This window comes from Boleophthalmus pectinirostris, unplaced genomic scaffold, assembly GCF_026225935.1.
Source record: "Boleophthalmus pectinirostris isolate CB_2022bp ecotype Guang Dong unplaced genomic scaffold, ASM2622593v1 HiC_scaffold_21, whole genome shotgun sequence".
Lineage (NCBI taxonomy): Eukaryota > Metazoa > Chordata > Actinopteri > Gobiiformes > Gobiidae > Boleophthalmus > Boleophthalmus pectinirostris.
The window spans coordinates 18,679,868-18,707,289 of record NW_026571175.1 but is presented as its reverse complement, the minus strand read 5'-3'; the positions used below and the strand labels follow the sequence as shown (position 1 = coordinate 18,707,289).

At 37.3% G+C, this 27,422-nt stretch overlaps 1 protein-coding gene across 3 annotated transcripts in view; it reads right to left on the bottom strand.

Moving 5' to 3' along the window:
- elmo1 (engulfment and cell motility 1 (ced-12 homolog, C. elegans)) overlaps positions 1-27,422 on the bottom strand; it is an 80,158-nt gene that overhangs the window by 39,919 nt on the left and 12,817 nt on the right. Inside the window, exons 2-15 of one of the 3 annotated variants that reach the window (XM_055157043.1) lie at positions 25,458-25,531; positions 21,780-21,823; positions 14,104-14,249; positions 8,971-9,011; positions 8,792-8,864; positions 8,661-8,711; positions 8,407-8,576; positions 6,205-6,240; positions 4,855-4,954; positions 4,469-4,620; positions 4,284-4,362; positions 3,400-3,450; positions 2,118-2,240; positions 412-540 (exon numbers count right to left, since the gene is read on the bottom strand). In XM_055157043.1, coding sequence (XP_055013018.1) covers positions 412-540; positions 2,118-2,240; positions 3,400-3,450; positions 4,284-4,362; positions 4,469-4,620; positions 4,855-4,954; positions 6,205-6,240; positions 8,407-8,576; positions 8,661-8,711; positions 8,792-8,864; positions 8,971-9,011; positions 14,104-14,181 — 1,083 coding nt within the window. In that variant the 5' untranslated portion in view covers positions 14,182-14,249; positions 21,780-21,823; positions 25,458-25,531. Of the gene's footprint in view, positions 1-411; positions 541-2,117; positions 2,241-3,399; positions 3,451-4,283; positions 4,363-4,468; positions 4,621-4,854; positions 4,955-6,204; positions 6,241-8,406; positions 8,577-8,660; positions 8,712-8,791; positions 8,865-8,970; positions 9,012-14,103; positions 14,250-21,453; positions 21,616-21,779; positions 21,824-25,457; positions 25,532-27,422 lie in introns of those variants that run through there. The other 2 variants (XM_055157042.1, XM_020932646.2) reach the window with 2 other exon arrangements.

Below are 27,422 nucleotides of genomic sequence, written 5' to 3'. Positions count from 1 at the left end.
AGTCTCTCCGGACTGACTCTAGTCTCAAGATGGCCCAACATGAATAAATAACTGCCTAATCTAAAACTATTCCTTCAAGGCCGAAGACGTGAGCTGGCTGCAAAAGCATTACATCAACAAATTAAATTGTGTTTTATAGTTGCACAATCACATTTGTCTTAGGATGCAACCAAAGCCTGGATTCAAGCAACTATGACATCATGCAGACTGGTGCCACTTAGGAAACTGTAAAAAAGTGTTATGCAACTTAACTTAAAATGTGCGTTTTAAAAACCCAGCCACAAGAGTTTCCAAGCTCAGGTAAACAGAGAGGCGCATATGGAAGGCCATGTGACGTAAAATCAGACATATTGAACACTAAGAGGCAGATGTTTTGCTGTTGGTAATGTGTAGACTTAATAAACAACTTACTATAAATCCCAGTTTCTTGTAATCGCGTGTGTACATGGACTTGCGCTTCTCCATACTGCCTCCGTTATTGGGTTCACACTCCACATCAAATGCAATTCTCCTCAGCTCAAAAATGATGTCCCTTTGAGCCTAAACAAGTAGAAAAGAAATGTTTAATAGCCAGCTGTAGCCATCTGTGCATCTATTATGGAACATTTTATAATGTCTCTAATACTTCTGCATAGTATAGTTCCCAAGGTGTCACTTTACTTTTTATATGACTTGGCCAAAGCTACAGCAAGTAGCATTCAAACTTGTCTCAATTGGGCCCAAACTGCTCACTGCCCACAAGCTTCTGGATAAAAGATTGATGATGTTTATGGCTAGCAGCTGTAGCAGGCTGAGTGGACCTGCAGGAGACCTCCCTGTGCCACCTTTATTCTTGTGAAAGAGAAAGCTTTACTGTGAGCTTTTTCAATGTACGCCTTTAGGCTCTGAGACTGGCCATGCAATGGAGATAATGCCAGGTTAGATGGAAACTAAATAGTATAGTATAGAAACCATAATTATATGTTTAAAGCTTTGGATAGATGTGTGCTATTCCATTATTTAGGAGGAGCTAGGTGGGATATAAAAACTGTAACGCATAGGCCTATATTAGTAAGGTAAAGGCAAAGTAAGGTAAAGTGCTTCATAGAGGCTGAGTCATGAGCTGCTACGTGCGACATCACAGTGGGCCGAAAAGACCCGTATGCTTTGGAGGTAGAGAAACCAGAGCAATATAAAAGTCTGAAGTCTAATATTTATACTTTATATTATTTCAGCAATTTTGGAAAAACAAGTAAACTCAGAAATAAAAACTGTGCAGGATCATTACATGTTAGAAGACATAATTATAATGTATTGAAGGCTGTATCAAGTGGTGGTTTGAATATTGTTTAATGAAGTTACACATTGAGTTGAAACTTAAACACTGAGATCTTATTTGTTGAATAGTACCATTGTGTTTCCTACATAATGTATAATCTATGTGCTTCTAAGAAAATTCCTTTGCAGAACTGGGACTGTGGAGACAGCTGTTGGAGGGGGTTGTCACAAATTCTTTTACAGAACTAGGACTGTGGAGATAACCAGCTGGCTTATCTAAACAGACTTGGTGTGATTTACAATGGTTTGGAGGGGGTTGTCACTTCCCCCAAAGAAGAAATGCTGACACTTCAAGGCGACGATTCAAGGCGGGAACCTGCTCAACATATTATTTGCATATTCATACTGTTGTGTTTTATAAACTGGGTTGAGGAACAGGCACGGGGTCAGATGCCTGATGTAAGCCCTCTGTAACTTTGTAGGCAGTTAGGGACAACGATCTGACCCAGAGCTCTGTATTAGAATAGTATTGTCAGGGGAATAAATTTTTGTAATTTAAATTGATTGAGTCTAGTAATTTTTGATAGAACACGCCTAACAGTATCTATCCAAGTTATTAAATCGCAATATTGTCCTAAAATTACTTCATAACATTTTCGGAGCAGTGGCATCTTGAAGTAGGAGAATAAAAAATGACTCAATCATGAATGAATCACTCTCAATATAACTTTAAGCAAATAAATGTGAAGAGAAAACATTTAGTCTAAGTCAAAAGTCTTGAAGAAGAAATACTTGAAGTCAGTCTCAAAATCAGTTGATCATCAGTTGTGAACCATTGATATAGTACGCAGAGTTGGCACCTGGTCTTGAGGGTCCATCTTGGTCATCATGCGGTCCTCCAAAAGGTTAAAGGTCAACACCTGCAGCACGTAGAGCTGGTGGGCCATTTCGTCGTTAATAGGTATGGGGCTGCGGATCACATTCTACAGGCCAAAAGGACAGACTTCAGATTAGCACACAGCTAATAGACAGCAAAAGAAGTGATCTGTGAACAAGAGAGGAGGTAAGAGTTGAAAGTGCTCAAATAAAAATGAATGGATCAGAGAACACGGACATGGGTTTTGGAGAAAGTCAATGAACGATAACAAAAGAGAAGATTCTGGAGTGAGTGTTGAAGTATTAGAAGCAAGAGGAGGATTAGATTTAACACAGTGCAGATGAAAAAAGAAAAAGTGAACAGGTGTGAGGAGCTGAGTAAAGGAGAAAATAACCAATGATGGAAGAAATGTGTCATTTCTGAACAAACTACTACAGGAACAATCAGAAACATATTCTCACCTATTATGAAAGAACCAGAGAGCTCTCACATTTTGATTCAATTTTACTTTTAACCTTCTAAAATTCACCCACTTTTCAGAAGCAGTTCTACAGTTTTGAAGTGTGTTCACTTTTGTGTATTCAAATTTATTGAGTGTGTATTTAAAAAAGTTCAAGACAAGTTCAAGTTTCAGTATTAGTTGGTGAGGCCCAAACAATCTGAATCTGTTGCAAGCCATTAAACTTAAATGTCCATTATATTAATTATTTTGTTTGAAGGTCTGCTCTTCTCCATGGGGGTGTTATTTGTTTAGAATATTCCACAGTATGGCATCAAACATATTTATCTCCATGGAGACAAGCATTTGGCTCCACTAGGCCAAGTTACAGGTTAGATCTACAGAAAGATGTCCTCACTTACGTAAGAATACATAATATATACAATAAAATACCAGTATAAATGATAATGTTTGCCATACTGTGTGTTCTAGCCAAAGCAATAACATCTCCATGGAGACAAGAGGCCACCAGAAAAAAAGTTACAAAGTGCATTTTTGACTTAAAAGTGCCATGGCAACAATATATAAAAAGTTTGCAATCAGGCCCAGGTAATGAGGTCGGAAGGGTGGATAAAGCCTGCTTGCAATTGCAATTATTGATCTGCTTTAAAATGACTTGCAATTGTGTACCAAACAATCATCAAACTTGAACGTGAGAAACTTAACTATCACACTATATAACAAACTGCCTGATATCAACAGTATATTAATGATATTTGAAGTTGTGTGTTTAGACTTGAATAAATAATACACTGCACTGACTTACAGTGAGAATAATGGAGCGCAGTTGTTTCTGAGCAAGAATATGGGACATCTCCTGTGAAAGACAAAACATACAAGGGGAAAGAAGAAAAAAATGAAAAAAGGTTAAACTCAGCAACATACCATACAAAAATACCTTTTGGACCATGAAATGGGAATGAATGCAGGGCAAAAGAAAACAAACTCGCCATAGCAACTGTCTGCAATGTAGTAATAGGCCAGATAAGAATGCAAGCCATCCCAAAGGAGAATTAAATCTTAAAAACCGGATACTAACCTCTACATTCTACAAAGGGTGCTAATCAAGCATGCACTTACTGTCAGGGGACAATTTAGGATGTCCACAATGTGCTCATCATCAAACTACCATGTCGTGTGCAGTGGAAGGAAGCAAAAGTTAGAGACAGAGAGAGACAGGGTGAGCAAGAGGGTGTGGACAATGATTTTAGAGGTGAAGATACAAAAGACGGCGATTTGCATCGATACTGTAGCTGGCTAAGGGAGACAACCAAGTTAGTATCAGGGAAAAATTATCTATTTGTTAGTAGGAACTACATGTGTGTGAAAGTGATATACTAAATATTTTATGGGTCAAGTCAGTAGAAAAATGCCAGGACTGAGTTATGCATGGCATCATTTATAATTAAAGAACATGACTAGGCCTTGTTGCTGATGGATAGGACAAGAGATTACATGTATAAAAAGGGAGAGGAACACGTGAGAAATGCATAGCTTTTTTCTACTCAAAGGAAAGTGCACATATGGCATATATACATGAATATACTTAACCTATATGTTTAATTAAAACCATGTGGTAATTTATCAAAATAAAACATGTGGATGAAACATGAATAACTGCTACTACAGTACATTTAAGCATAGCCTCACCTGTCTCTTCTCCTCTGGGGCTTTGAGGAAAAGAGCATTGATGACAGCTATTGTGTATGTCTGGATATCTTGATCGGTCCTAAAATAAAATAAAAGATACATTTAGTGAAGAAATACTTCAAAAGGAACAGAAATATTTATGGGGCATGGAATATGTGGTATACTGATAAACTGTAGACACTTGCCCCTGCAGATGTGGGATGAGTTGACCAATGGTGATCTCTTGTGCCACCTTGTGGTAAAGGTCTTGACTGTTGAGCACCATAGACTCCAGTATGGCCAAAGAGCGCTGAAGCACTGCTGTGTCCATGGCTGACTTATTCACATAACTGGCTATCTGCACACAGGAAGTAAACAGGAAGAGGGGGTGGGAATGTGGAGGGCACACAACTCAGCATCAAGATAAGATAAACAATAGTGATTTTCTTTTTTTTGTTTCTCTTCAAATCAAAACTTAACATAAATATTTATTTTTCTTTTGTCTGTTCCAGAAAAGGAATACAAACTAGTAATAAGTAAATTAGCCTAAACTGGTAAAGCTTCAGATTTCTGTAAGAAATGTGGCTCTGACCTTCTTGATGAAGGCCACAGAGAAAGTGTCCCAGGAGACAATGCCATGGTCCATGAGCTCGACAAAGGCCGTCAGAGTGAAGGAGAGCAGATCTCCAAAACTACAACACAAAGACACACACACACAAAGCTTTGAAACCAGCAGACTGAGGAAGTATAGACGGATGGACACATTAAGAGCAATGGGCAGTGAGTTGACAGATACAACACAGGGGAGCAGAAGTTCAACTCTGCACCAAGGCTTTCTGAGGAAAACAGGCACAAAGAAGAAATGGCAGAGAGATGCATAGCGAGCAGGCTGGCCTTTCAAACACACCAGGAGGCCATCACAGGGCCTGCAGGGGCCACAGCACAGCACACTGTTCAAACAGGAGCAGAAAGAAGCTTTATTGAGCGAAGTCATGCAGTTAGAGAAATATCAGGAAAATCCATCACTCTGCAGGAGGCCAAAGCAGGGTACACATCAACAGCCATTTAACCAAGATGAATTACTATAGTCACATGATAATGATCTGCAGTGAGTGGACATTAAGGATTAGTCAAAACAGCAATTTAAGTGAAACACCTCTTATATGTTACAATTTAGTTTCATTAAGAAGACTTACAATACCTGCATGCTCTGTGCATATGTAAATATTTACACCAACATTGTAGATGTTTTAAATAGTTTAAAGAAAAGTAAAAAAAAAACCAAAAAAAAAAAAACTAGTAGCCTAAACAGAGAAAAAGTTGGTAAAATAGGCACTAGCAGGAATAGATAATAACACAAAAGACACTAGGCTGAAACTACAAAGCTACAGTGCACTCTAGTTTAATCTATAAAAACACTGGACACAAAGAATCTGAAGGCAGAATAATGACAGAAAAGCCTGTGGTCACAGTCCTTGAGAAAAAAAAAAAAGAATAAAACATTTTAGAAAGAAGGCCAAGATGGAACATGCCATTTTCTGTAATGAATAAGCTTCAAGGTTATTATAAGGGATTGCAGTATAAAGTTTGAATACTGAGGTTTCTGCTTCATCATACATGCATCATCTTGAGGACCTTTCAGATGATATTAGTACTTTTTTTTTTTATTGCTAATCGCTATGGCAATGGTCCTAAATTTTCAACATTATGAAACCCAGATACAAAACACAGCTTGGCCTTCTTTGTGTCAGAGATTAGACATAAGAAAACTCAAAGACCGTTTCCCTGAAAGACATGCAGAACTGACAACAGCCTGTAAATGATGGAGTTAAAGATACAAGATTTCCCATAAGGCACTGGGGCATAGTCAGAATCATGCAGGTTAGAAAAAGAGCAAAGAGCCAGTGACGTTACCCAGCTGCAGTAAAGGGGCGGGCCTTACCATGGCTTCATAATCTTCTGTAGTTTCTGATAACGCCTGTAAAGATTAAAAACTTTGGTGTTAAACTAGAAAATATATCAATATTAAAGGCATTATTTAGAGTTTTTAATCTACCATAGACATAAATCAACATGATTATTAACAATGGAGAGGGAGTTAATAAAAAAAAGGAACCATAAAATAAGATTTGTTTAAAATTAATATCTGCAAAATCAAAAATACATTGTCAGCTATGCAATTACCAATGAATGAAGGAATGTTGATTAACTATAACTGTTACATTCATTATTCATTATACTATGGGAACATGTGTATTTATCCTAATTGCAGTTCTTATTATGAGGTTGATGGCACATGATGTGGCCAATAGAGGGCAGTGTATGATTACTTTCAAAGAACAATATGCATTAAATCACAGGACCAAGGTCCCCTCCACAGCTTCGACACTGATCTCTTATGAGTTTCACCTCACTAATTTATTTGGCAGGCTTAGTAAGAGTGGATATAACAAAGCCTATCTGAGTGATCTGCGTCTGCTTTTCAAATGGAAAAGTGGCACAAAAGCTCTCCATTGTTTCTTTCTCCTGACACAATCTCAAGAGTATCATTAACGTTTACATAAAACATATTTGAGATTTCGAGCAGTGTCAACAGCAGTGCTACTCTAGTGATGAGATCAAATGGGTTCAAACTTAATAACAAACCAACAGCACATAAAAATTATCTTAAGTTTTTCAAAACAGCATGGGAAAATAAGCAATTCATCAAGGTTGGTATCAGTGTCAGATTTTGCTAATTTGAATTTAGACTTTATTAAATGGAAAAATGGCACCACTTTGTATTGCACATTTTTGCACAAGTTTGGGGAAATATAGATTTGATAGTATTGCTTTACAAAATAATAATCAATAAACCCAGATATCTACAAGTAACTACATTCCTCTGTTAGGAAATACAAGGGACCATGGTAGAATTAACCTAAAATAACGGTCAATTACTTTCAGGGACGGAAACACACAGTACGATAGTACCACAGACCTTGCTCAACCGTATTAATTGATTTGCAAATGTCAACAGTCTTCACTTTGTAATCTGCATTGTTGTCAATATAATCTAATTACAGATCTCACTGAATGGTTGTAAAAACTATCCACTATTGTATTCCCATCTACCTCAGCACAACCTGTCCTCTCTTTCACCTTCACATTCCCTGCAGGCTCCCCACCCTCTATACACATGCATTACAGTAGAGCCATTCCTCCTATAGTTGCACTTGTAAAGATATAAAAGGGAAAACATGAGCCCTAAGGCAAGCACGGCACAAGTATGTTCTTATCTCAGCTTCTGTACACCTGCACATTAACATTGAGAGGAAAATGTATATGTATGCATATTAGGACAAAGCTGCACAGGAGGAACAAAATGCATGGCTATAGGTACAACACCCACTCAAACTGGCACTAGCACTATGTAAACTACAAGATCAAATTCATTATGGAGTTCAAGGGCAGTTATGGACAGAAACCACTGACATTGCTACAACTAAACAATGCCCACATACTACTCCAATACTGTGTTATGAATAGAGATCAACCATTATCTTTTTTTTTTCCTGGATGCCTATACAGATTGTTTAGAACACAGTGAACCCAATGGCTGATAAGGTCTGCCGACATTTTGGCTGATATGTAGAGCTGATTTTGATTTTTTTTTCCAAAATATAGAATTGTAATTGATTACAAAAGCTACCACCCTGCTTTAACACAAACTGGATAAGAGAGCAGTGTAGTCCCACTTTGTGCAGAATATGCTTCTAATGAAAGGTTTAAATGAAACTAAAAAGTGCAATATCAATATGAAATGTATGAAATTTGCCTTTATTGTGGTAAAATAAATTAACAACAATGATGATTCAGATTTCCCAAACTAGAACCTATACTGGGTTTCCATATTTTAATTTAAATAGTAATGTAAGTAAAGGCAGGTAGATCTAAATGGTTGGTCACTGTGTAGTTTCTTCGTCTATTCACTGTATGCATATTGATAATGTGGCTGTTAAACTTTAAGATAATCCTTACAATAAAACCCAGAAAAGCCAGAAAACCATAAAAATATCAGTAGTATATAGTGTACAGGGTCCATATTTTTTCACGTTGGTTTGTTTTTGTGTGGTATCATAGCACACTACATTAGAGGACTTACTCAGTGCCGCTCTCCACCATCTGAGTGAGCAGAGAGATGCCATCCAGGTTAATGAACTCCTGTGCAAAGGTGATGTCCCGGGATGCATTGGCCAAGTCTTTGAGGGCCTCCAGCTTGGCATCCATACTGGACGACTGTATCCGCTCATGTAGCTGAAGTGCTGTCTGGTACTGCAGGGAGGAGATGCAATGAGACACACTCCCACTATAATATTATAATATGTAAAAACAGTATTCCACCTTCATCACACTTACCGGAGAGGTGGTCAAGCGCAGGATAGAGCCGTTCTTGATGTCATTTCGATTCTGCAATAAATTTGAATTAATTGCCTGGCTTTAACCTCAAGGGGGAGGGGGCTAGGGGCAGGCAGGCAGGCTGTTGTTACCTTTTCCGTAATGTAGAAATTTGTGGAGTCCGCAATCTGCAAGGCAAAGTTTTCATGGTTCCCCAAAGACCACCTGAGCAGCAACAAAAGATATAGCAACAATAAAATGAAACCAGGATTAAGTAATGATGCTTTTAGCCTCAACAGGATTGAATAGCATGATCTGAATGCACACTTACCCCTCACACACTTCTTTAATGATGGCAGACAGTGGCTTTTTCTGCAGAAGGAAACACAGAAAGCTGCAGTTAAGATCAAGGCTGTTATTATTTTATATTACAGGGCTGGAGAAATAAAGTGGATGGTTTATCATAACAATTTATCACCAGGCTCTATGCAATACTGCACCATACATATTAACTTACACTGTATAAGACATTACATTCGGGGTTGTCCAGCTAAATGTTTGCTGAATAAAATGGCATTGTGTACTGTATTCAGATGTGGGTAGAGTAACTAAAATTGTACTCAAGTAAGAGTAAAGTTTAGGGTTGTCCCGATCCGATCACGTGACTGTGGACTTGATCCGGAGTTGGACGTTATGTGCAGATCAGGTATCGGATAAATAATATATGTATATAACACACAGCGCACACAGAACACACGGCACACAACAGTCTTTCTGAGGCATGGGATTTGCTCAGGGACCTCCAGTTAGCGCCTGTTGTACTAGAGATGCACTTAGGCTGGGACTTTTGGGCCGTGCCGTGCTCGGGCGCTGTTACCTGGGGTTCTGTGGCCTGTGTTCACAATAAGTAAAGTTACTTCAAATTAATATTACACAATTACAAGTACAAAGTAGTATTAGTAGTAGTATTCCCAGGAAAATACTTGTACTAGTAAGGGTAAAAATATTTTGGAAAAGTATTACTCAAGTAAGAGTAAGCATATGATGTTTGAAAACTACTCTAAGAAGAACAATTTAAGTAAATGTAACTGACCCACTACTGACTGTATTAATTAAAAAAGTAACCGAAAAGAGGACTTACACAATAGTAGATTTCTGCATTCTCAAACTAAAACTTCTATTGATAATATTCTGAAGATAAGGTCGAATGTTTACCTACAAAACCTGCTGTATAATAACCAACATCAAAGTCGGTGGAGCTGGAAATTTGAGGAAATAGGATAACTGTGATGGGATGGGTAGTGGTGGGCACAAATAGACAAGAAAAGAAAGGCGTAAAAGGCAGTCGAGGAGGACAACTGTTATGTGAACAAAGGAAAAGGGAGAGAATTCTGTGCAAGAAATAAACAAATGGGATGGGATCAAAGCAAAAACAACAGCAAGTACAGTTAGGCAGAGTAGGGTATACGCTGATGCTGAGGCAGAATGACTGTTGAAGCATTGGAGGGATATTACACTCTTAGTAAACATGCAGGGCTAGTATCAGAGAGATGTCTATATAGATTTAGGAGGATATTAATATCTCCAAGCCAGACTTTCAAGGGAGGCATAAACAAGAAGCAAATCCATCTTAAAGCCATCAAGGAAAACTCTCCAGCATTTTAAATGTGAGATGTGGAAACGACTTTATATTGTATGTAATTACATCTTCCATAGGGTAAAGCTGTCCAGTGATTCATGCTGGTGATTCAACCTCTTCTTTATATTTAGCCTGTCTTATGTATGACATACAGTTACTCCTGTGTTATCTTGTACAATACAGTACAAATTGCGTTATGGTATTAACATCTCAATAGCACAAATAAGCATCCAGAGAGCACAGACCTTCACCAAGGCCTCTATAGCAAGATTAGTGACCAAACCTGGATTCATAAAGGAGTTCAGGTGTAGACACATCAATTGACAAAGTAAGCAGACAAGTAAAAGTACAGTGCATGCTATTGTTACAAAAATCTCCTGGACTGACATTATAAGATTGATTGAGGAGTATGGCTGGTGGCACCAGATAACAACTATGTTACAGCTGTTTACAGAGTATCCTATAATTCACAGCACTAGTACCAAATAAAAGGACTAGAGAGTGTATAATCAAAAATAAAATCTATAGAGATAAAAATGTTGGTATTTAGATGAAGCCAGAAGCACTTCAGTCTCTGGAATTGGTTAGCAAGAACTTACTCAATAAAACCACTCCAAGGATATAATTATGAATACTATGGAGGTGCTGTCTTCTTAAATTATCCAGTCTCTGCAATTACTTTAAAATGAAAGTCATTTTCTCTGCATAGGTTTCAGAACATTCATCATTACTCTCTCTGGGATTTACATATATACTGTACATTAACACAGGAATTAACTCTCCTTGGTCACATCTCTCCAACCTCATTTTGATCTCCTCATACCATAACATGTAAATCTACTTAAACTTCTTTCTCTGTGATCATCTTAGACACACACTCCCCTAGGCAAAAGTATAAATGTTTTATGTCTTGAGGTTACAAGTTTACAATTATGCCCATTTCGATCTTTTATCAGGAAAGAACGTCAAAAAGGAGACTGCAGAGTAAAGATTGCATTTAAAACATGTGCTTTAAAACAAAAGCATAAAAACAAAACACTTTAGGGTTTTACACTCTCAGGCAGTCTCTAAACACTAAACACTAAATTACATTTATTCAGATCATATTTCTAAAAGATGATAATGATGTGCTCTACAAATACATTTGCCATGCCTATTGATTACAGAATAATGATATTATGAAAAGAAGGTAGTCAAGATACAGAAACCACAAACTGCCCATATCCTGAAATGAACGTGCTTTTGCCTGACCAGTCAGTCCCTTCTAAATTCTGTTCAAATCCAAATGTTTCTGCCATGTTTCTTTTTTTTTTACTCAAATGAACCATGCATCTCTCTGACTGGTTAATCTGCCTGTCAAACATGCCCTCGGAACACAGAAATCAGAAGACAGTATATGGTTCCTGACCCACTCATCTTTGTAAAGTTTTGACAAAGTGTGCGGTTCTGACTGGCCAGGTAAAAAGTGATAAAGTAAAGTCAGACTTCTACCAACCTCCCAGTTATACAAAACTGTACAATTTCATCAAATATAATTACCTTCCACAGATCTAAAGAGAGACTTAAAAGCATTAGGACAACTTCAATAATGTATATATATATTTTTAGAATATTGTCAATATTTGGATACTAAATGCAGATGCTGATTAATAATAGCAAAAAACACAACATTGTTTCTTCAGTAGAATCATGTGCTTGTAAATCATTCAAGAAAAGCTAAAACATTGTCCTATATGTAATTTTTGTCAATATCAATATGCACTGGATACATAGTTTTTAGACCATCTTGCTGAAACACTTTTAGCAGCCCCCTAATACTAATCTTACCCATATCGCACTGCACTATTTGAATTAACATTTCAGCAGGAATTCACAACACCCACACCTAATTTGCCTTATGCAGTGTTAAACCCACATGGTAAACAGCCACTAAACAAATTCATGTCTCAGGACATGGATGCACAAAGTGGTCTCAAGAGAAATGATTCAGACACCCATAAACTGCTGCCGGCCCATTGTACACCAGCTCCATAGAGGAGGAGGATGGACATAACTTTAACAGTTTGAACAAAAGAGCAGGAGGAGGAGTGAAGACAGAAGAAAAGAGAGACACAAGGAGGTGAAGGAGAAGGAGGAGGAACAAGAGAATGGCACAAAGACGAGAGAGGACAAAAGCGCCGGAGAGGAGTGGAGGAGGAGTCTGAACAGTGTTGAGCTGTTCAGTGTAATGTCACAATATTAATTATACCAGAAAAAGTACACTTGAGTTTAGAAAGTAGAATACCGTTTATAGTTTAACTTCATATAGCTGTTAAATTCAGAATCAAGTTTTCCTCTTAAGTCTGTTTCCTTTTGAAAAGACCATTTTGGTATTTTTAGTATTTTGATAAACAATATTAAAAAACGTATACAATATAAAATGTGTACGTTAACTTAAAATAAAAAATGTTTCTCCTCCTTTGGGTTCATCCTTGGTTAGAACTTCTGTAGCAATTGTGCAGTGCTATTTTAGCCCTGGTAGCACTGTTTTAATTCTGTTTTACTGAGTGGTTCTCATAATGTTAAATATTTTCTTATAGGGTATCAGGTCTGAAAAACTACTCATCTCATGTATCATAAGAGTCAAGTGTTTTTGCAAGTTTCTCCATTAACCCTAAATTTTGTTCTTTAGCTCTCCATTTGATTGCATGCCTGAAAGATGCTCATTGTGAACCTGCTTGCGTGTGCAATGTTTGAGTAGCCTAGTGGTCTTCGTCCATTGAGAAGGAGGGCAATCATCAGCTGCCTGTGACTCACTACAGTGTACAATGGAGTGTGACTCAGAGCAGCTCTTAACACGGCGTATGTGTAATCTGCCAACGTAACAGTAAACATGCTTCTCCCTACACACTAATGCCGTTTAGTCTCATTATTTTATTAGGCTCTTGGTCCTTGATGATGGATGTGTGGCCTTTGTTTGCAGGGTTGTAAGTGAGCTGGTAAAATGCTCTGAGGCCAGTCCATTACCGTAATGCCTGAAAGTTGAGCACTTAATAATATTTGTGGTGTTGGCCTGAGATGTTAATGTACTGAAGTGATGGATCAGCTGAGGACATACTGACCTGAATCAAAAAATGCTGGTCAAATCTACAGTAGACTCCCCCAATATAAGATTATTACACATTACTAATGAGTTAATCGTATGTTAATTTGATAATGAAAATAAAATATGATATGGCAAATGTTAGTACATTTTTTATACAAGATACTGTATAATTATATAAAACCAGCCAAGAAGAAAATGTATAAATAATGACAACATCTCCTCTGGTTTGTGGCAACTTCAGCAGATGGTTAGGAAACGTAAGGAATGCAGTAGCTCAGAGACATACAGCACAGAAAGCACTTAAGTTACACAACGAGATCTAGTTTTCATTCCTTCAATGGTGTACAATTAAAAAAAAACACATAATCACCAGACGTTGCTGTGTTAAGGCAAAGCAAAGCATGGACTTTGCTCCAAATATTATAAGCTGTGGTGACTTAATCGGACCATGGCTGAATGTGGGTCAGATTAATTTTTGCATTTTTTCCCCAAGATATAATATGTAGAGTTTGTGTTTTAGAGACAAATAAAAATTAACAGAAGAAGAAGCAGAACATAGACAAGACAAAGTGATGTTATTGGAGGTGATGAAGTTGCTTGTAAAAATCTTTATTGTAACATAAAGTACAAATTAACTGAATTAAAGTGAACTGTGTAAAAATCTAATCTTGGTTGTCATTGCATTTCCATTGTAATAAAAGTCCCATAATAATTACATAGATGAAGTTTGTGTGGTGTACCTGGTCTATCTCCATGAGTTTGGGGAAGGCTCCCGGCCATTCGATGGCCACTTTGACTATGTCTGCCGGCGGGGGCATGGCGACCGGTGTTTGTGGTGCGGTCTGTCACACCTGGGCCGCTGCTACGGAAACAAGCTCATCCAAACCTGTGGAAACAGAAGAGGGTTTATAAGGACAAGAAAGGAAAGGAGGACAGAGGGAACAACAAAATAGGGCAAAGTATTGCAAACGCAGTAATCTATTTCAAAAAGTATCACATATGACAATCTAGACCAAACACAGCACTTAACATGCAATAACTAATGGTACACTGTCTGTTCAGCTCTCTAAAACAGAGCAAAGAAAAACAAGGTTATTATCTACTAATATTAGGACAAGCTTTGCCCAAAGCAACATGACCTTAAAACAACCAAGTCTGTTATGCAAATGCTCCTGGAGAATGGAAGTTCAGGACCTAAGACACTGCAGTTTTCCTCTGACTCCAGCCACAGAAAAAACATGTTGCATTGTCCTTGAGAGTTCTCAGAATTAACCACCACTCTAAAATAACAAATACTTATCCCAAAATAACAAATCTACCAAGAATTCAGTCCATAATTACACCCTGAAGTAAAAAATATTTTACAGATAAAGCATAAAGAGTATTAAAGATGGAAGCTTTTATTTTAATGAAACTCCTCACTTAAGATACAGTATCAAGTGTACTGCAGTGTTACAGCATATACTCAAAACTTCCTAGCTCTCCTTACAATTGAAATATTGATCTTGTCTTGGCCATATTGTTTTGGTTTATAATATAATATAAATCAATAAAGCCTGAAGAGTGGCTCTGTTTAATTGCTGAGACATAGACACAGCTGTGGGTATAAGCTATCTTAAGTAAATGTAAAATCAGAATGTGCAGCATCTACATATACTATTTGTATACATATAACTGCTGTGTATTACTTTGAACATAGTAATGAGCCTGGCATGGTGTTGTGAGTGAGTCAGCCCATAATAATCCGCCATCGCTTTTATTCAAGGGCCCGTTGCCATGGAGTCCACTGCATCAATAGCTCAAGATGCATCTTTCTTGGTGAAGCACATGTCATACTCCAGTCACGTTCATCACAACACCCCGAAAATGAGTCACTCCTCCCAAAGATTTGAACATTATCACAGAAAAAAAATGTTGCATTTCCACACAAGATCAGATCGCCTTTGTAACATATGTCAAATAGTTTGCTTTTAGTGGCAGGCAAAGAGAGAGAGCAGTCAAGTAGCTCTGCGCTGTAAGGCAATGCAGAGGAACAGAAAAGATGGTGATGATGCGGTATTGCCTGAGAGATTCAAACATCTGTGTGAACAATAGAGCTGGATTCAAATACTTAACCATAATTAGCATATTCTCACTGAACCAGAGCACAAAACATGGCACTCATTAAGTTTGGGCTGAACGAAAAATAACACGTCATCTAATTAAATGGCACAAACACTAATTATTTTTATAGCAATATATTTTAGTCTGGGGGATTCAATACTGTAATGTGTAATTTTTAAACAGCCTGATACTGAAAAAAGCAGACAATATGGAGGTGGGAGAGGCAAACAAAATTTTTGCCTCACTCAATTTTTTGATTCAGTACTTATTGTGTATCCATCCATATACTAGTGGGTTTGAATTATGACTAATTACAGATGAAACTAATTATTAAAGTGTTGCATACTGCCATTTATTTATTGGAGCTCATGTTAGAATATCTGTTTGGAGATAGTCCTACTTTCAATATTATCATCTATATGTACATCAGCAATATTTCACTCTTTATTTTTTATTATTATTATTTTTTTATCATGACAGGCCCAATTACAAACACATTTCTCATTTCTATTATATTGTTTGAGTATTTCCATCAAGGTAGTCAACAAGAAAAGAGATTTTATTAACACTGCCCATCAAAAGCAGAGAGGCCCACAAAATGCCCTAACTGGCATGCACAGTGTAATATTTGGGTGTCTATGGTGACTGCAGACCTGGCTCTGATTTTCTTTGTAAACAGAGGAGCACGCGTGTGTTTCCAGCACCTTGTCATCATCCTCTGAGAAATACATGAGTCAGAGCTGGCCTTGGTCCTTATTGATTGCACACACACACACACACTCACAGACATCTGACAGACTCCGTAAATCCTCTAAAACCATATACTAGGGTGTAATTGAGAGATGCGGGCTTGACACAAGTACGCCATGTTCAGATCCACGGGTAATCCCGGGAGCACGGCTTCATCATGTTTTTCCAAGAATCAATACGAGACTGCAGGTAACCGCCTCGGACCGATGATGCCTTTGAGTATTTGTCTGAGGCGAAAAATCCCAAAAGAAATCACACTTTCCCAGAACTTTTGGCAAACAATAAATAAATAATTAAATATTGAGTAAGCTTGGGAGAAAAAGTGTCTGGTGGTGTACCTTCTCTAAAGCACTGGCCCAATTTCAATCTTGACCAGAGTATGAAATATCAAGATCTGATTCGTAATAGTAGTTGCATGATTTTTGTTTTAGAAGTTAGTGTAGCGGTAGTAAGTGTTATACTGCAATACATTTAATTAGGGCTAAGCATTGGAGGTTATAAAAATTGTAGTGTGAATCACCTCTGCGATAATCTCCTGTTTTGGTCATATTGTGCTTCACTATTTCTCCATTTCTTTAAAGATCCTACATTACTCAAAAATGACTTCTGAGCTTTAAGCCATAATAGAATAATGTTACCGCCACAAAAAGTGGAGTTGTCTTTTGTTTCATTCACACATGTTTGAATAATCCTTTTTTTGACATCGTGTAGTGGTAGTTTTCCAAGCTAATAGCTACCTTTTACCTTTTGTGCAGTTCAGATGGGCAATTCTGGGCCTGAAATTATTCAAATGAATCTAGTGAAGGTGTATGAAGTTTAAAAACACAGTGAAGCACCTGTATAACCTCATTTTCACAGAGTGTTTTCTGTTTGAGTGTGTGAATTAAACAAAACACAACTACAAATATATTTTGATGAGGAAGAAGAAGACTTTATTTACCTCTTGAAAGCATTAAAAAGTGTACATAAATTATGCTTTTGCAGATTTCAAGTTACAGTTCCATATTTATTCATGATTTTTTGAATAACAGCAATATTGTTTTAAAGCAAGACTAGTACTAGCTGGTTGTGGTTGAAATTGACAACTCTTGTTTTAATTAGGTTTAGCTGACAGTATAATTCTTCTGAAACGTGCTGTACTATGGGTCAAACAGGCTGGTGCTGACAGCTCCTCAGCAAATGCTTCCCTTAATTTCTGCCTCTCATCGCGTGGCTCTTCCAATGTTCCTCTCCTCCATCAATCTTTACTCTGTTTCTTGCCAAGTCTGTCTCTGGTCCTTAGTTCTCTTAATGTGAACATAAAACAGACTGGATTCATTCAGCAGGAGATTAGAGTCCAGCAGATCTCATTAGGCTAATGTGCTGCATGCAATGAAACGTCCAAACTGCCTTTAGCCATATAATGTAATATTTCACTGAGGAATTTAGAAACAATATTTGGACAAACGAAAAGCAGCAAGGCAAAACTAAATGTCTCTAAATTCGAACAAAGCCAGTCCCCTTTGTGAAATGGGTTATGACTCATGTGACATTTAAACCATAGGTCTACAGAAACCAAAACACTGTTCTGGAAAAACAACCACAAATAATAATTAACTTGTGGTTTATTATAGTAACTCAGGTCCCCAATGTTCATTGACCACAGTGGAATGTATGAATATAAAGTGGTACAATTCTAATAGTGACACAATTGTGGCTAAATAAATAATACACAGGCTCAAAAAATTTGAAGATCTTGAAAAAGTTCAATATTTTTGGTGACTAATTATTTCTTGATTCATGAATATGGCTTACAGATAATGAATTGATTGTAAGCACTTTACAATAAATTCATCATTTTCTGCATCTCAAAGCAAAACCATTCAGGCATTAGCACTTCCTGCCCATTCACTGGCTTTATCTCACAATGGTGAAGATGGTTTTAAACACCGTTAAATCATTTTCAAACTGGTATCAAATGTTTCGGGCTCCAACAATGTTATCACTATTAGTGTGTGCTCCATTTTGTTACTTATGTAAAAGTACAGATGCAGTGACAAAAAGTGAGAGGAAAGTATTACATAAAAAATCTACTTAAGTAAAAGTATTAAAGAGCAAAGTACTTAGTAGAGTAAAAATGGGCACAGAGTTTTAGAACAATTAAAGGAAAAAGAATTTAGCTGATTTTAAGTGATTCAATTGATCTCTTAATTTTTCAAATCATTTTTGTGTTTGTGTATTTGGTTTGCTCAAAGTTGGGACAGAAACTCAAATTAAATGTGCTAAAAAAAATAAATCTAAAAAAAAAAAAGTACTGAAAAGTAGTGAATGAAGTATAAAGTACAGATACTTGCTCTCAAATGTAGTGAAGTAAAAGTAAAAAGTATCAACTGTAAAATTTACTTAAGTACAGATTTTAGGTATCTGTACTTTACTTAAGTACTGTACTTTAACTTTTGCACTTCATTACCCTCCACCACTGCCACTTGGTCAGAGGGGGTGACACCATATTTCCTGAGATTAGCACCAAAAGGAAGGCAGGGGACAGGACAAATCTCAAGTTACTAGTCTGCTGCCAGAGGTCGAAATGAAAGACCCAAAACATCAATAAAAGCCTATAGAACAGTGGAGCAGTGAAGTCCTGTGATTTGTTGGACAGCACCAAGGGGCCGGGTTTCACCTAAATAATTCATAATGTGTAATGAGAGGGGCACATTAGCCACAGTGTCAGTGGAGCGTCGCTGAAAGCCGGGGGTGAAATGACCTATTACATTACAAAGAGGCAGCAAAAAGAAAAGTCAAAATCAGATCTTCAGATTTATATCAAGCACCTAATACAGATGTTAGATTAATAAAATAAGACAGCTGCTTCAAAACAAGTGTGTAAATTCACCAGTGCTGTAACTCCTTTTGCGACCTGTTAGTTGGTCATGAAATTAACTAAGTGAACAAGCCAGCGTTTTTATTCAAAGTTTGCAATGTAATAAACAAGACTTTCCCAGTTCAGGTGGCAATAACAAGACACAACAACTTCCCACAACAGTATACTAGTAAATAGGCCACTTTATCAATCTACAGATGAATGCTCAATGCAGTATTTCACCGCAGAGGTGGAATGTGCATTAAAAATTATCCATCATTAGGTCAATTGATATAGGCTGCACAGCAATGGAAAAAATCATATATATTTTTAGAAGTTATAAAAGCATTTTTCTTTGAACTAGTAGTCCCAAAGTGAAAAGAATAGTTTGGCTTGTAACCATGTAACATCAGTAATATTTTTTAGAAAATTGTCAATGGGCAATGAGCAAACAAACAATAAGTGCAATTTCCTGGTTTTCAAATGTTTTTTCATTGAAGTGGAAAATTAAATCCCTGACACGGTGTAGGTCTTTTGAGTGTAAAATGAATCCTCTTAGTTCACATTAAAGTGCCTCTGTGTGTTTATATGCCTGCAGCATGTACCCCATCCAGCCTCATTACACAAAGAAATGTGTGCATGTAACTGTATCTATTCACCACCCTGTTGTATGGATTTCAAAAGCAAAGCCCCCTTCACCTCCTCATCTGAAGCTTCTACAATAAGACTGCCACCACAGGGGCTCATGTGTATTAAGTTCAGTAATTCTTATCTGAGAGCTGAAACAAAAGCCATCGTCATGGTGAAGGGGCAGAGTTATGGCTGCCTCCTTCACACACCTACACACAGGATCACATTACACCCTAGAGGAGAGGAGCTAGCTTCGGGGACATTTTACCAGGATAATACGAGATGCAAGCAAAAGTCACACAACAGCTATGGTACTATAGAAATAACCTGGCCAGTGGAGACCAATGCTTCTGCCAGTATACACTGTACATGTTTACATGCAGATGTTAGTCTAGCAAAATGTTGATGGAAGATGGAAGACCTGTCCCATAAAATAAACATAGCTTTTGTTAGAATAAAAAAACAAAAAAACAAACAAAAGGATAATACGAGATGCAAACAAAAGTCACACAACAGCTACATGGTATAGAAATAGCCTGGCCAGTGGAGACTATGCTTTTCCCATTATAAACTGCATATGGACGTTAGTCTGGCTGAGTTTCAAAGGAAGATAGACAGGTGGAGAAACCCATCTGAAATGTGCAAGTCTGTCCCTGTCCCTCATCAAAATTGTTTTATATAATTTTCTAACAAAACCCACATTATATTTTTGATGTCAGATATTAACAGATTGTTGTTAACAATTACCCTAATTACCCTAATTAATTTTTTTTGGCCAAATTGTAATCTGTCTAACTTTACTCTCCTACCACTGCTGCATCACCCTGCCTTATTGCCTATGTCCTCAGCCAGAATGCTTGTTAGAGTCTAAAATCACTGTCTGTCTTAGTCATTTCTGTACAATATCACTAAAAAATACCAAAGTGCTTGCTAAAAAATTTATTTGTTCTTGTTTTCCGAAAACATTCAAATATGACTTAGGCAACTATGCTATTAGGCTAACGATACTCTATTGCAAGTTTTCCAGTTACCTACATGTGTATCACTCTTGTTCAGGTTGTACTTACAGCCAGGATATCCTGTTAAAAAGTTAGATGCTGCACCAAGCGAGAGCCAACACTGTAGCAGACCGCAATCCCCACCTCATGTTTAACTGCATGTACTATAGTATTAGAGAGTATTTTTAAATACGCCGACACAAAGAGTTCAGGAGGGTAGAAGTCTAAATAGCGTGTTAGGAGCTGAGCAGAGCATCAATTTTGAGGCAAACAAGTGAGTCAGAAACAATTAGAGAGACCTGGACAGCATTCTGTAAGAGAAAAGCAATCATCAAAACACTGTCGGCGAAACACAAGGACACACTCACCCACAGGAAAACACTAAATAGACAGTGACAAGAACCACTAATCTAACGTGTAGAATCCTCAGCTAGATAATTACTTTCCAGTGCAAGGCTAAGAATCTTTATCCGTTCCAAAGTTATAAAATACTGATACCACATTTCCACTGCCTCAAACTCATAAGGCCACAAGCTGCTACAGTTTGGAAAGATATATAACTTGGATGTTTTGGTTGCAGGAAAACAAGTGTCATCCCAGATCAGCCAACAGGCATTTTCAATAGTCCAAACTACTATTTTCTGGCCTTGCAAAGATGCACTAGATTACAAAGTAGTGAGGGCAAGAGAGTACACAGGGCCGCACCCAGAGGCCTACACAGGATGTAAAGGTCTGTGCAAGTAAAAATACTACAAATATATAACACTTACCTGATTGTTTTGAGCAAAGAAATCCAGTAAATGTAAACTAATGATAAGCTATGTGATTCTATTATTAAGAAATTATGTAGATTTCAAATAAAAGACAAAGGTGGTACAAAAGGTTACATAGGTAGCTATATAGCAGTCTATGTACTGGTCGCCTTGAACAGAAGAGGCTCAAAAAGAGAGAGAGGAAGAAGGAAGTAGGCGTTCTTCAGAAAAGAGGAAACAAGTCTCACAGTAAAAAGCGCCAATATATAAAGACCAGATGAAAGCAAGAAAAGAATCAAGTCCAACTTAAAATTAATGAATGAGACAAGGTTAGAGTGACTTACCAAAAAGTAGTGCACTTTGTGGAGCACAAGATTTGGGCAGAGTCCTGCAAAAGAAAACAAAAGTCAAAATTTGTCACTTTAATTAAGTTCTTATATGACATTTAAAACATTTGTAATATTCTTTGTCTTAGGAGTTTTGATTTCCCATATTATATACTAAACCATACATACAAGATGCACACCGCCTATGACCCAAAGATGGACTACAGACATTGAAAGTTTGCACTAAAAGAGGTCTGTCACCAAGTTTAGAACCAAAAACCAGTATGATTAAAATGTACTTCTGCCAAAATGTAATAACTTTCCCAGTTTAGCTTTACCATGCTATGATTCAACTTGAAAGTACAACAAATATGCCAACATCGACTTGTCTACCGAACACTGCCAAAATTGCTAATGAATTCAAAGTCAAAATCTTGGCAGAAATAAACTTTATAACGTCAGTCAACACATGTGTGTAAATGGGACAACAGATGTGGACTCCACCCAGACATAGGTCAGCTGTGAGCAGGATGAGCAAACATCCAGGATATCCACGTCTGACGGGGCTGTGCATGAAAAACACATAAGTCTCTTGCAAATGACCACAAAACCATTTTAAAGATGATAATAACAAGATCAGAATTCTGAACAGTATCATAAATGCTTCTCTGGTAATGGGTAATCTACTTTTTTCACTATTGATTACTTGTCCAGTTTGTCAGATAACTCATATTTTGTTATACTTTAGTGGTCTACAAATAACTTATTCATACATCAGTAAAAATAAAAAAAAAAGTCTTGCAATGGAATATTGAAACAAGCATTCAATTTATGGGGGACCTTTTCTTCAAACATGTATAATCCAACCATTCCAAATTCATTCTCTGCTGCTACTCTTCAACTAGTTCGATTCATCAGCCAGTTTCACTTGTGGAAACCGTCTGACTTCGCAGCATTAGGATTTGTTGTAGGATTTTGACGATAGGCAGGTACTTTTTTAAATTTAACCAATCACTGCTATTTGGTCGTGGCATATGTAATGTGCTGCTAACGGGGCTAACTGATATATTAAGCTTTTCCCTAATCCCATAGAAAAAAGGGCAATAATGCCTTTCCTCTTAATAAAATTCACCAAACATTCTCTTTGTTCCGGCTTTAAGTTCTCGATCTCGGGAATCGCTGTTTGGCTGGTGCCCAGACTCGCACTTTGAGGGTTCTTTCAAACCGTCTAGTCTATTCTGATTCCTGACCTAGTCACTGGAGAGAAATGAAATTGAAAGGAGGAACTAGGTGGCGCCAGCCTGCGCCACCTAGTGAACAAACTAGTTCAACTATAGGCAACGATAGCGACAAGTTGACACAGATAAAAGTATTTTTTATGAAATAATATTGGCTTTCAGTTGCACTGTTAAACTATAATTAGGTAACAAACATGTTACAAAATGAAATCCTTTTAGCCATAAATGAACATGGCAAATTATCAAAATGGGTGTCATTACTGTTGTGAATTCTGAATTATGAGTCTGCTCTGACCCTGGCCTGTGTTACTACCTGGAGTGAGATGATTCATAAATGTGTTACATTGAGTATCAAATCCGAAATGCAAACTTGTAGAGCATATTTTCAAACAGATAGGTTCTTCCCAAATCATTATGTTTCTCTGCCTCATGCAGTAACAGTCACACTGAGTAAAAATGTCCACATGAGGATGAATGACAGTCAGTACAACAAGGCCATTAGCTGCAGAACATGTCCAATCCCAGAAGAGGCGCTGGGGCAGAGGCAGTGTAAGGCAGGAATCAGTGTAATCATAATGGGACAGATGTAATAAGCTCCAGAACTAGAGCTGCAGCAGAGAATATAGAATTTGGTATTTACTACTTTGGAGATGAAACCGATGAATAAGTACTAAAAATATACAGAATATAGTCTAAGGCTATATTCTTCAGTATATATAGTAAATATTCTCTATTAAAAGCAAAATAAATGTAATAAAATGAAATAAATTTGCATTATCTCACCATTACATTGAAATAAACAGCACTGGCAAACGTTAACATATGAGAAGTCAGAAGTTATTGTGAATGCAGCCTGCAAGACTCTCCCTTGGGTGCTGCACTGTTTCCATAGTAAGGTCTATAAAAGTACAGTGCACAACATTATCCTGTGTAGCTATGTGCATTACTAATACAACACACAGAAGTTCCATTTCCTGAGTGGGCTGAGTAAAAATGACATGAAGTATAAGTATACAGGGCTCTGACTAAACCTGTGTGTGTTTAGAAGCTCCGCTAACTGCAGTAATGTCAAAGAGTGAGAATAAATATATCCTTGTACTCACTCATGCCTTTGTGACTCAACCTGGAGAGGCTTAAAAAGACAACATGCAGCCTATGTGTTATAGGTATGGAGCAGTATCCATTCATTTAAAAAGAGCTATAACCAATTTTAGAATACATTTAAATGTTAAACATTTAACATTTCAAAAGCAACTATGCGGACCTTGATCAAAGAGCATGTCCTGTTTTGCAATGGAAAACCCTTCATCACTCCCAACTGAACTCCAATAGCAAATTCATTCTGCACAATATAAAAATAAAAGGTGAAATGTTTATTGTTATGATTGTCTGCCATGAAAGATTTCTGATGGTGGGGAAAATAGTTGAGTTGGAGGTCAAAAACCTGAGTCGTATGTTTAACATTAAGACAGATTTTTTTTTTACTTAGAACCATTGCACGACCAAAGATGAGCTGCGGAGAGTGAGTCCATCTTTTGCTGCATCTACAATCAAACTCTGCCAACAAAAAACACAGAGTAATAGCTGAGAAGCTCTACTGTGAACCGGCCAGATTTTCCCACTTTCATAAAATTTCATTAATTAACTTTTTCCAAACATTTGGCATGTAGCATTGACCTCTTAGCTAGCAATTATATTACACAGAGCCTGATCTTTTCTCTGAAAAACTTATAATCATGCATGATTGTGTGAACCACTGCCCAGCGTGAATGTAAGCTGTCTTTTAGATTTAAAATTCTTCATGTATTGTCATGTAATGAAAAAAAAAAAAATCTCTCCTCACTCCTCTTCCTTTGGTAAGCCTCATTCAAGCTTTGAGCAACCAGAATATTAACCAATCAGAGTGATGTGTTAATAGATTCAGTTACCTCCTAAAGACAATACAAAGATTTAAAGAATATATTGCGAAACCTAATTCAACCTGACTATTGTGCTTTACAGTTCCCTACATTTTTCTAGCTACAAGGCATGATGAAGCATACATTCTAATGTTTTTGGCATTTCATTTTGACCCATAAAACCTGCAATGAGTCAGTGCTAACAAAATCTAAATTCTACCTAATAACAGCGGATATATTTGAATGTGCTGCTAAAATAGGATGCACTTACCGCTCGCTTGTTCGAGGGTGTTATGCAAAAGTAATTATTACACTTTTCTCCATTGGCTGTCCAGCTAAAATACAATGGACAGCATTCCGTCCAACGCAGATTTCACTGGTTTTAAAAATAACACTCCATGCTTTTTTCATTGCATAACAGCATATCACTCAGCATCAAGGTCGCTGCTGAGAGCTCAAAAAAGGAAAGCGGAGGACAATTAGGTGTTTACCCTGGCAGCTTTTTACAGGAAGGAAAAAACAAGTGCAAAAACAGAAACCCTTAGGTTTCTCTGACTCACTGGGAGAGAGTGACCTTCTGCTCTTAGGCTCCTCAGCTCAAAGCGGGTCAACTCCTACTCCTGTCCATGGACATCTTGGGAAAAACAGATAGATATGAGTTATGCAAATAATTTATGCTGTTTTTATAGGTCTAGCAGGAAGCATTAGCCACACAGTCGAGTAAGCAGTAATAAAAGCAGTAAGATGTGTTATGAACATCCTGTAAGCAAGTAGCTATTAACTGTCCTGTATGGAGATTTGTCCTTGGCATTTGATCCAAACTTATCAATCCTGCTGAGGTAAACTGTTAGGAGCAGCTGGAGGCTTGGTTAAAGAGCCAACATCATGATATATATGTTATAATGTAGTTTCCTCATTTCTTTCCTTCACACATGTTTGACACACAAACCCTGCATATAACTGTATATTTTAGAGTTCTTCTCTCAAACTGAAAACACAGTTCCACCTTGTGATGTCATGTAGTAATATGGGAAGTGCTCAACTGTCCATATACCTTCGCTATAATCATTTGGATAATTTCAACTCATTGGCACTCCTCTAAACAAAAGGTAAAATGGTAGCTATTAACTTTTGCTTCATGACATCACATTTTGAGATTTGAAGATGTAGACAGACTATTAAGGGTTACTTAAACATGTGTGAATGAAACAAAACAACCCCAGCAAGGTATATTTTTTATGAAATGACAACATTCTAAGATGCCTAAAACTCACAGAGTCAAATTTTGCATAATATAGGCTTTACCAAGCTTTATACAAGTGATACCAAATTAAAGATGACCCTATTCTGCTTGTTTTAGGCTGACCTATGACAACCTATGGTACCAAATAAGCATGAGGAGACTGTGCAAACTTCATACAGATAGGCCTACCAGCCAGACCTTTTTTTTTTGGACAAAGAAACATTTATAAATTCACAAAGCATCAAGTTGAAATAATACCACTTCATACAAGGAGCCAGTTATGATCATTGAAGTACTTTAACTTCATTGTTTCTGTAAAAAATAGTGCAGTAGAAGTGTCCTGATCATTGTCTGTGATAAGCAGCAGAAGGGTTTAATAGCCTTGGTCTAGATTCCAGGGATAATAATGACCATAACCCTAAATTACCTAAACCAAAGACAGAGAGAGAGAGTTGATAAATAAATGTGCGCTGCGGAGATAAAAATGTCAGCTATGCCACTAGAGTCCCCAGAGGCCCCCACCACAGGAGCTGCTCTGGCTGCAGGCCCATGGATCTAATGCTGTAATGTTGTTACACTATAACCAACTTAGCCAGGAACATGAAGAAGCAGTCTGGTTTCTGAAACAAAGAAACAGCAGTGAAATTATGAAGAGGGAACATGCAAATGAATGGTTCTTAAAGGCTTTATCTGTGTTTTCCAGTATTACTTACTAGCTTCAGTAATGCTGTTGACTTTGGAATGTTTCAAAAATACAAAGAGGATAATAATGATGCAATGAGCTGTAGCCCTTCAACTGGAAGGTCAGTGGTATAACATTTCATTCCTCCATATACACTTCTGTTCTATTTCAATCTCTTCTTTTCCATTCCATCTAGTTTTGTTCTATTTTATGCTTAGGGGCAACAGTGATTTATAGAGTGGTCATCTTATAGTGGGGACGGCTGGTTTGAACCACACAATAGAAACATCGCTGTTGCCATGTTTGAATCTTTAAAATAAATTTTTGTGATTTTGGGCATATTGGCAGCTATGTTTTCTATGAATTAGTAACTTGCCACCACAAGTTTGGTTGTAGAGTGAATGAAAAATGCAGCAAATTGTTACAATAAACGGATGAATTAGCGCAGGGGTGTCCAAATCTTTTTCACTGTGGGTCACATGTTGAAACACATCTGACGCAGAGGGCCAAAGACAACACAGTGGATTATTCACATGAATACATTTTATATAGCCACCACACTATTAATAAGGCCTTAATGAGGCCAATGTGATGTTACTG